The 11094-nt window shown below is 34.9% G+C and overlaps 1 protein-coding gene across 9 annotated transcripts; it reads left to right on the top strand.

The window, feature by feature from the left end:
* The first annotated feature begins 410 nt into the window (after nt 1–410).
* Nucleotides 411–10871, top strand: LOC140773467 (lysine histidine transporter 1-like). Of its 9 annotated transcripts, none has more exons than XM_073116041.1 (10): nt 411–1288; nt 1407–1499; nt 2128–2513; nt 7380–7516; nt 7815–8198; nt 9297–9690; nt 9931–10036; nt 10137–10228; nt 10334–10402; nt 10501–10871. In XM_073116041.1, the coding sequence occupies exons 3-10, from the start codon at nt 2469–2471 to the stop codon at nt 10597–10599; spliced, it is 1326 nt and encodes a 441-aa protein (XP_072972142.1). In that variant the 5' UTR covers nt 411–1288; nt 1407–1499; nt 2128–2468; the 3' UTR covers nt 10600–10871. The 9 variants fall into 9 exon arrangements, with proteins under 9 accessions (XP_072972142.1, XP_072972144.1, XP_072972145.1 ...); XM_073116043.1 differs by having other exon boundaries at nt 411–1250; nt 1354–1499; XM_073116044.1 differs by having other exon boundaries at nt 411–1250.
* Nucleotides 10872–11094: the final 223 nt, after the last annotated feature.

The following is an 11094-nucleotide window of genomic DNA, read 5'->3' on the forward strand; positions in this document are numbered from 1 at the left end:
TTTGGTACTTGCATAAATATTGCTTAAAACTCTTTTTTTTTACATGAATACCTCTCAAACAAAATTAATTTGTTAAGATTTCATCAAATTAAGTATAAAAAGTTTTAAAAAAGCTCTTAATATTATTTACATACATTCTTTTTTAATTAAGGGCATCTATGATTTTTTTGTCTGCTCTTACTAAGTCTTTAATTTTTCAGGTCTAGATATAAATATGAAATTTAGAAGGATACACACAATGATATGAAACTTTTTAGGGCATTTATGCATTACTATGAGATCTTAACCAAACTTGAGGTTAGTTTAGTTAAGTGAGCCTAAAATCAAACTGACTAACCAACCCGATCCAGAAGAAGGTAACGAACCACACTGGTGGCGAGAAAATATATAATGACCTCCCTTGTATCCTTAAACCCCAAAACCCAAAACAACCCCTCCCTAAACGAACACCGCCAAGACGAAGCAAATGAATGCCCTCAAACTCCAGTTCCAACTCCCACCGCCACTCCTTCCTCTCCTCCTCTCCTCCTCCTCCTCCTCCTCCTCCTCCTCGTCTTCTCAGCCCCAATACCGGAACCCTACATCCCCCTTCCTCCCACGCCGTCCTCCATCCCAGCTCCCACCTCCGGCCGCCGCACCGTACGCCGCCAACGAGTCCCCCACGAGAGACGACGAGGCCTTCCGCCCTAAGGAGAAGGAGTCGGAGGAGGAAGCCCGCCGCCGCAACTGGATCGAGCAGGGTTGGGCTCCATGGGAGGAGATCCTGACCCCGGAAGCCGATTCCGCCCGAAGAGCCTCAACGAGGGCGAGGAAGTTCCCCTCCAATCCCCGGAGGCGATCGAGGCCTTCCGGACGCTGGCCCCCACGTACCGCCGGAAGAAGATGGAGGAGAGCGGGCTCTCCGAGGACGAGTATTTGGCGAAGCAGTTCGCGATCAAGGGTGACATCCTCGATCGATCGAGACGGCGTAGAACGGGCCTTTGGCGGTCAGAATTGATGCCGCATAGGGATTGGCCGCCGCGGTGGTGGGTGGTAGTTCCCGCAGAGCTGGAGTTTGTCCGGGAGGCGCGCACAAGTTGGAGGCTTCGAGGGTCGATCTCCATGGTGAGTATCGGACAGAGAAGGAGGGCATGCTGCTGGAGAGGTATGACGTGTTCGTGAAACAGTAAAAGGAGTGGGTAACGGCAAACCGTGATAGATTGGAGGAGTCTTACAAGGTGAAATCATCGATGCTGCAAATGCCAATGATGGTAGATTTTGGTTAAGGAAATGATATCAATTACTCCTAGTATTGCTTCTTTTCCTTGAGCTATAAACTTATTAAAAGTCAATCTTGGTTATTTTATTATGCAGTGTGACCAGGTCTATTATCCTGGTAGGAGATTCATAGTGGTCTTTTCTTGCAGCTTCAACTACCATTTATTTATCCTGGAAAGGTTGGTCCATTCATTAGTCCAGAAGGATGGCTAATAGAATTTATGTGAAGTCCTTTTTTACTGGTAAGTTGATATTCTTTTTAGCATCTTTATGCATCCAATTTATGTTGTTGGTGAATGAAAAGGTTGTATTTTATAAAAATCCTACTTTGGTTGTAATGATTGTTGATTAGTTAATCAGCAACCAAATGACAGTTGTTATAGATTCTTGTAGCAGTTGACATGTCCTATAGATTTTCCCGGGCATCTTTAGATTAAAGCATTACGGATAAACAAAAACTCCGCAGCACGCATACTGCTGTCAGATACAATTGAGAAGTTTTTAAAAAGGCCTCCGAGTCAACTGTCATCTCTTTCGACGGCACTTCTGCCACATTATCTCTGACGCTTTCTATCCAAATTAGAGATTTTTTCTTGAGAACTGGGCGTGCATTCCACGAACACCCCTCAGGTTTCGTCTTTATTCTCCGTAATTAGTTAAAGAGCAACCAAGTGACAGTTATTATAGATTCCAAGTCTTACAAATACTTTTCTACTACTGCTACTAATATTAATTGTTTATTTATTAATTTATTATTATTATTATTATTATTATTATTATTATTATTATTATTATTTAGTCTGACAGTTCCTATGGACTTTCCAATTGAATAGCCATCAGTCCTTCCATGTCTCCACGTTGCTTTTGTAGGACCCGCTGCCTCTAGCTTAAAGCATAAAGGATAAAATTTCCCAGGCACGCATACTGCTGTCAGATACAATGAGAAATTTAAAAAAGTCTCCGGTTCAACGGTCATCTCTTTCAATGAAAGCATTGGTTTCCAACACTCTCATCCAAACTGCTCCTTGCAATTGTCTATATATTTTATATATTTTATATGGTTGACTCTCCTCTTCTTGCCAATAAGTACAGCATCCAAGCTTTCGAAGAAGTTTCCTAGTCTCTATCTCTCGGGTTTTTTATTTGGCCACCCAACTATTTTTGGGCTCATCTCTTGAGCTTCTTGCCCTCTTCTCCCTTGTTTCTTCTCCATGGATACGCGAAGTCCATCACCAGGAAATCTTGTCGAGCCTAAGGTAAGTACATCATCTCTCTCTTTTTCCCTCTTAGTCAACAGAGACTAGCATGAGTGGATCCTTGCATGCTTCTACTTTAGTGTCCTTAACACAGGCTCTAGTTATTATCTATATAAAAGAGAAAAATTATCACCAATTCAACAACAAAGATGCATTAAGGAGCCATTTGGCTCCATGTATTTATAAATTCTACATCTACACAAATAAATGGTAGTATAAAAAATTAGTTTTTAGTTTATTGATTCTTTGAGTTATCATTTCCAAAAGTTAAAATGACCTCATATATAACATCTTGACATCCACTTTAATTAAGTGAATTTTAAACCACCTCTCAACCTTTTTAATAGGAAAAAAATAAAAGAAGATATAAGACTTTTTATGTGATTTCTCATTTAACATTATATAAGTTGCATCTTTAAATACATGGAACCAAACAACTCTTAATTCTTTTTCCAAGTGCATGCTACTTAAATTAACTTCACGTCAATGTTGTATAATGATTAAGAGTGATCACTTATATCCTTTTTTCCCTAACTGCATCTCTCCGTCAATCCTAAGAAAGCCTCTCAAAAAGTTACTTGTATGTTTATACTCTACCCAAGTGTGGACCAATTTAATTATCATATGATAGTAATAGGAATAAGTACACCTAGACCTCCTGATCTATTACCTATTTTATATCAACTCTCTTCTTGTTTTTTTTAATGATATATTGACCTATTTAATTATGTAATAAAATTAAAAATGTCTCTTCCATTAGTTATCTCGTAAAATTTTTCGTTAAAGCATGTCACATGACTTGATCAATTTTAGGGTATTTAAGGATTAGTTTTCTTATTTAAGAGGAAAGAAATGAAAGTTGAAGGTGAGATGATTGATGTTTTTTGTTAATATCGTCAAAGGGGGTGAGAGATATTAAATAGTTGAGGAATTAAAGTGTTACAAAGAATAAATAAAACAGTATATGTGAAGATGAGCTATAATTCAGGAGTTCAAAGGTAGTTACCCATTGTGGTGTACACCTATAGCCCTTGATTAGTTGCTAGTTAGGGAATTTCTTATTCTATATTAAGAAACACTAATATAGATTTGCAACCAAATATCAAACTATCCATACCGTACTTTAAAAGAATGTTCATGCTAATTTGAATCTCATTCCACACATAAGCTCAATTATAATTTTATCTTTGATGATTAAAGTTGTTTCACATGTCATGTCAAAAATCCTCTCCTATCCTTACTCTCTTACCACCCACCTAGTTTAGCCGCTTTTCCATTCAAACCAAAAATTTCCTCTCAAATTTTCCACTCAATTTTTATTATATTTGACATGGTGATACTTGTAAGTATGCAATGCATACTTGACATGAGAATTATATTGGGGAGAAAAGCTAGTTTGGTCCAATTTCCTGTTTAAACCAAAAGTTTCCGCTTATTTTTCTTGCTCAATTTTAATCTTATTTGACATGTGATACTTATAGGTATGCATTACATATTTGTAGGTTTGCATTGTATGCACATGCATACCACATGTTAATTTCCAACAATGGTTGTGCCAGTGGCACTTTGGCATGCTCAAGCATGCTGGGGGCACGCATTTAACATATTTGTAATAAAAAATTAAAAATATTTAGAGATGTTTTTTAGTCTTTGGCATGTCAATTTTTTATTTTTGGTTTAAATATGTGTATTAAAACCTACATTATAATATTTTATCTTTAGATTCTTTTTATAAATAATATATTTTATTAAGATGAAGCAATAACTAACTGTAAATATTATTTAACATGGACTATGATTGAACACATTCACTAAAACTAATATTAATAATTAAATATTTCATAATATGATTTAATATTCTATAATATAATTTAACATATAATATTAATTAATAATAGTTTAATAATCAAAACTAATATACAGTTGAACATAAAATGATGGGGAGGATCAAATCTTCATTTGTGATGATTGATGGAAATAGAATTTTTTTAAAAAAAAAAAGCTCCACATCGGCATAGAGATCAAGTGCTGTGCCACCACATGCATGGCCATCTTTGTTGATTTACACTCTTTAAACTAGAATAAGGAACACCTTAATTAAATTTATGTTTCAAATCAAAAGTAATTTCTACGACCAACTATATTTTCATCAATTCACAATAGACAAGCATTACCACTACTTTTTGCTCAAATTTATGTTATATTAGTATTTATTATATTACTATTTTAATTTACATTTAAATACCATATTTTCCTATTATAAATTAGAGGTGTAATTTTAAAAGTAAGAAATGAGAATAATTAAAGTAGAGTTTTCCTTTGCCGGCAACCAAACAGAGCCATATATAATAATTAAGGTCTGTCAGATCTACTTGTGCTTGTCAAGACTAATACTGCTATGACACTTGTACTTTACCACTATAAACTGCAATAAATTATAATATCATCTCCAGTTCAGTGAATTATTAAGAGACTTGGGAAAGAATTGACATTACTTTTAGAGAGGGTATAAGATGGAGTGATTTCGTATCCATGCTCTCAGAATTTTAATATTTATCATGCCCATGTGGCTATATTGATATTGCTGCTTATCTTTTAATGTATTGCAGCCTGCTAGGTAGTAGTATTCTTATAATTTATATACATCCAAAATTAGTTTACATATAGTTTTATTATCTTGACTGTTGACTTTCTAATGACAAAACATTTGGGAAGTTAAGAGAGATGCAGGACATGATGATCTGATTGATGGATTTTTTAATAGAGATGAATAAAAAGAGGAGAATAGGTAAATGATGCAGGATAGAGAGAGTATTATTTTATAAAAAGAATGGATTGAGATAACATGGCATACCTGGCCAAAAGAAACTTCTTTTCATAAATTTATCTGCTTGATACATATTTGCGCTTCTGATAGCTTTTAATATGATAAGATAGGTAACATAAAAAAATGCTAATCTAGACTATTTATGAAAACCTATCAGCAAAGACTTGTGCCTTTCACATGGGTAGAGCCCGTGTGGTTACTATGTGACATGTTGATTAGTACTTTCATAACATATGTAAAGAAGTTTAAAATACTAAAATTAATCCAAGCAAAATACAATCTAAAATATACAGTACTATCGGTCACAATAAACATCTAGAGATACATGTCCATAAATAATAAACAAAAGTACAAGCCTTACAGAGGCTTCAAACCAACTAATTCGGAAACAAAAACCATAATCAAGTAAAAGTAGCTAGTGATTGATATCAATGCCATCTACTCTAAATCTCTAAATATTTAATTAAAAGGGGGTGAGCATATAGCTTAATAAATATAGTCTAAGATAATTTAAAAGTAAATTCAAATACAAGATGAACATTTGATGCATGCTCATAACTCATAAATACCACGGTAATAAAATAAACTATAGCCGATATGATTATCAATAAATTCTTAGTCATAACAGATATCTTAATTTCAATTAAATCCTTTCACATGATAAGCTGACACAGAACCACAAGATCATATAACTCGTATGACTATATGTTCACATAAAGTCATAAACCATATCATAATATAGGCTCACACAGAACTTCACACATCGATGAGGTATAGACATCTAGTTGTAATGTCGTTAGTACATATTGGGGGATGTTGCATATGACCAATTATATGCAAATATTAGACTAGGGACCTAAATCATAAGTATATATCCCCATATCCATCATAATAATACACAGTGGAATCATCACATATTAATCATCATATACAATGGAATCATAAGCACACAACTCAAGAAGACACTATAATTCTGCATCATTTGATATGGTAGAGTTATAACCTCTACCTCACATCATTTTTCTATTACAATTAAATCTCTAGTTTTTGAATAAGATAGTGTTAACGCCTAAATGTCACACAGGCAAAGTAATCTCATGGCTAGGCCGATAATAATACAAGTACTGTACAATAGACTAGCTTTAATTTCGGACTTAGTGAGTAAGAGGGCACTGTCAAAATGAAACTTAATTACTTAAGAACGCATGCAAGCAGTGTGGTATCTCATATCACGTTTTTATAACATAGACACTAAAATTAACATATACCACAAATGTACACATTGATTCTATCACAAATAAAGTAAAGTGTAAATTCACTGGACATGCATGTCATAGTATACTATAATATCATAAAGTAATTGTTATCTCAGTATTTACAATTTAGGACTCGTTCAAAAACATCCGTCAGCCACTCAGCCCTATGACCCTATTCCTTGTTACTGTACCGACGCTACAGTACCATGAATAATTTGATGCAACAGTAAGTTCAGAAAAAAATAAATAAGATAAAACTAATAATCTGAAGTGAAAAACAATATAAAATCTAGATTTTTGTCGTTCATCACAGAATAGAGATCTGATTTGTTACCAAATTATTTTCCACCTTTGAACAAAATTTTGAATTTTTTTTTCTGTCTCAAAAGAATGACAAGATAACCTTTTCTCTTACAAAAATGTTAAGATAAAATCCAAGGGCCTTACTGTAGAGTCTAGACTTTTCATGAATTCAGTAAATTTAGCCTTGACTTTCAACCTTGTCAGCATTCAATAGTTTTCCAAGCCGGATCTCTTTAACTTCTATATAAAAGTTATTTTGCTGGAAGATAATAGCCTAGAACACACATTGCTTAAGGGGCAAAAAGATTATTAGATGGGTGGTTCATATCTACTTGAGTGTGTAATATTAGTGTTTAGTTCATTAAGCATATATTCTTATGATCTAAATATATGATCTCCTGAGCTCTAGTTGTGTTTTTGAATATTTGTCTAATGGCTGAGCTGGCTAAATAATTTGGCAATAATCTATAACCTGACTAGGAGAAACTTCTCGATGATTGGCTCCCGATCACTTCGTCGCGTAATGCCAAGTGGTGGTACTCCACCTTCCACAATGTCACAGCCATGGTTGGTGCTGGCGTCCTCAGCTTGCCCTATGCCATGTCTGAACTCGGATGGTATGAACTAAAGAAAATTCTAACTCCATCATCTTGATTATCTTTAGAATATAAAAAATATTGTTTTTTAATAGCTTAAGATTTTTGAATAGTTTTCTCTATTCATTACAAGTTATGCTAACTATAGCATGACATGATTTTTTTTGCAAAATCTTGATAGTTAGCAAAGTCCTTCCTAGAAGACAATTTAACAACTAAGAACTATCCTGAATTTGATTCAACTAGGAATAGAATTTCAGCAATATTTATGTAACATTGGACAAATAGTTGCTTATTGTAATTGTTTGCGATTGGGCAGGGGACCAGGAATTGCAGTGCTCACTCTGTCATGGATCATCACAGTTTACACACTGTGGCAAATGGTGGAGATGCATGAGATGGTGCCAGGAAAAAGATTTGATAGGTACCATGAGCTAGGGCAGCATGCTTTCGGCGAAAAGCTTGGGCTGTGGATCGTCGTGCCACAGCAGCTCATCGTCGAGGTGGGGGTGGACATAGTCTACATGGTTACTGGTGGAAAGTCTCTCCAGAAGTTCCATGATGTAGTCTGCCCTGAGTGCAAGTCCATCAAGCTTACTTACTTCATTATGATCTTTGCCTCCGTGCATTTTGTTCTCTCTCAGCTGCCTAACTTCAACTCCCTATCTGGTATTTCCTTGGCTGCTGCTGTCATGTCCGTATGGTATGTAATCCACTACTTATTATGATTTCTGAGTTTGAATTTAGTATTTTACCTTTACTAGCAGATTAGCATGGCTTAAATTGTCTGAAATGGTTAGGATTTGTAATTTTTATGCTTTCTATCTCTGAAAGCCAAAAAATAAAGAATAAAAATAAAATCATGTATAAGTTTCTATTTGAAAGATATGAAGATAATTCAATTTCGCCTATGTACACGTGATACTAAAATGTCATCAAGTTTGACCTTTGAGTCAAGTCAACTTTTTGCGCCTTTGCATTGCTGTATCTTATCTCTGAATGCAATAAAAACTATGTCCAAATTAGGATCTTTAAGTCTGTAACAATATATAGGAGGGTCTATTTGAAAGCTATGAAGATAGTTCAATTTCACCTATGTACATGTGATACTAAAATATCATCAAGTTTGACCTTGAGTCAAGTCAACTTTTTGCGCCTTCGTGTTGCAGTATCTTGTCTGAAAGGAAAAAAAAAATGTAAGTTTCTATTTGGAAGATATGAAGATAATTTAATTTCACCTTTGTAATGCTAAAATGTTGTCAAGTTTGACCTTTGAGTCAAGTCAACTTTTTGTACCTTTGCATTGTAGTATCTTATCTCTGAAAGCCAAAACAGAAAGAAAAATATTGCGTCTAAGTTTCTATTTGGAAGATATGAAGATAGTTTAATTTCACCTATGTACACGATACTAAAATGTTGTCAAGTTTGACTGTTGAGTCAAGTCAACTTTTTGTGCCTTTGCATTGTCGTATCTCTGCAAGCAATAAAGCTTATGTCCAAATTGGGACCTTTAAGTCTATAACAATATATAGGAGGATCTATTTGAAAGATATGGAGAAAATTCAGTTTCACCTATGCATGCATGATATGAAAGTGTCATCAACTTTGATCTTCGAGTTCAATCAATTGTCGAGCTTCTGAAAGCCTTACTGTCAAAACAAGTAATGCCTTCTCAGAAGGAGGAGAGAAAGAAAGAAGCTGAATTAAAGAAAATGCAAAACTCACGGTTAAATGAAAAAGAATAATAAATGCTGATACTATGATCACTAACTGCATTACTCATTCATTTGGCTCTCATCAGCTACTCCACTATTGCATGGGGGGCTTCTGTGGATAAAGGAAAGATGGAGGATGTGCAGTATGACTACAACTCCCCAAGCACATCAGGAACAGTATTCAAATTCTTCACTGCATTGGGAGAAGTAGCATTCGCATATGCAGGCCACAATGTCGTCCTGGAGATCCAAGCGACGTTGCCTTCGACTCCTGAGAAGCCTTCAAAGAAGGCCATGTGGAAGGGTTCCTTGCTTGCTTACATCATAGTTGCCTTCTGCTACTTCCCTGTTGCTATAATTGGCTACTGGGCATTTGGCAATGCAGTTCAAGAAAACATTTTGATAACATTGGAGAAGCCTCGATGGCTTATCGCAACGGCAAACATGATGGTCATCATTCATTTGATTGGAAGCTATCAGGTAATCAAGCAGTTTAGTTCTCTTCAAAAAAACAAAAAAAATGTGGTACAATTTAGAATGCAAATAGTATGTGATCCAAAAGTTCAGTAGCTATCAGCAAAATACACTAATTTTCATGATCAGTGCAATCTATTATATATTACTCATGCATGATTCACTTTAATGATTCTACATGAACCAACAGAGAAGGATAAAACTATATGATGATAAATTTTAAGATTGGCTTTGTTATGGATGCAGATTTATGCCATGCCAGTCTTTGATATGATTGAAGCTGTACTAGTGAAGAAGTTTAATCTCCCACCTGGACTAGTTCTTCGTTTGATTGCTCGTTCTCTGTATGTCGGTAATGCCCTTTTCCCTTTAATCTAAATTATAGTAAATTTTTTAATGGCACAATTGGATTAATTAACTTGGTTATAACTGTACATAAATTTCATCCGCAGCATTTACAATGTTCGTCGCTATAACCTTCCCATTCTTCAGTGCCCTGCTTGGATTTTTCGGAGGATTTGCATTAGCCCCAACTTCATACTTCGTAAGATCCTATTCTTCCTAAGAATATACTTTTATTTCTAACTCTAGAAGTATTTTTCGTGTAGTGTAGAGTCTGACTAACTTCTGAAAAATATCTTTTCTACAGCTTCCCTGCATTATATGGCTTGCCATCCGCAAGCCAAGAAAATTTAGCCTCTCTTGGATCATTAACTGGGTAAGCTTTTTTTTTTTTCCCACTATACTTCTCTAGTCTTCTTACAACCTTTTTTCTACAAAGTACTAACTTATGTTCTACTACCATTTCTTCCTCAGATCTGCATTGTGCTAGGGCTTATATTGATGATTTTGTCACCGATTGGCGGACTTCGACAAATCATCATCAAAGCAAAGGATTACGAGTTTTACTCATAAAGCAAGAAAGAATGAAACAGAAAGAGTCATCTGTCATCTGGGTGTTTAGAATTTCTTGAAGTCAAAAACGCAATGGCTTCCTGTTAGTGTTGTTTCCTTTCTTAGGTTCCATTTACAGAGTCAGCTGGCTTGATTTATTTGATAAAATAGTCCACAAGTGAAGTGTATTTAGAGGGCATTGTTCTTATGTATTATACTTTGGTTTGGAGTGTATTTCTACCTTTGTGCTCCTTCACGTAATCGAGTTGTTAAAAAGAGTGGATCTTTACCCCTTTAGTTTGAGTCTAAGCTGGACTCATTTTTTAGTCCTTTTGATACCTTAGGCTTAAACTTGGCTAAACATATTGGGTGTTTACTGTTTAGTTATAAACTAAGCTAAAACATATAATTACTATATTTTGACGTAATATTATAAAGTGAAAGAGAATATATGGGAAAAATAGACCAAATATCATTTCACTATCTGAGTTTAATAAAGTATGCTAGTACAAAAGC

This window comes from Typha angustifolia, chromosome 13 (assembly GCF_048772165.1).
Source record: "Typha angustifolia cultivar Huaian chromosome 13, ASM4877216v1, whole genome shotgun sequence".
Taxonomy (NCBI): Eukaryota; Viridiplantae; Streptophyta; class Magnoliopsida; order Poales; family Typhaceae; genus Typha; species Typha angustifolia.

Coding starts and splice junctions, on each gene's coding strand:
- LOC140773467 (XM_073116039.1), top strand. CDS start 2,469: ATGGATACGCGAAGTCCATCACCAGGAAATCTTGTCGAGCCTAAG. Junction 9,691..9,930: donor ATTTGATTGGAAGCTATCAG/GTAATCAAGCAG, acceptor TTATGGATGCAG/ATTTATGCCATGCCAGTCTT. Junction 10,403..10,500: donor TCTCTTGGATCATTAACTGG/GTAAGCTTTTTT, acceptor TTTCTTCCTCAG/ATCTGCATTGTGCTAGGGCT.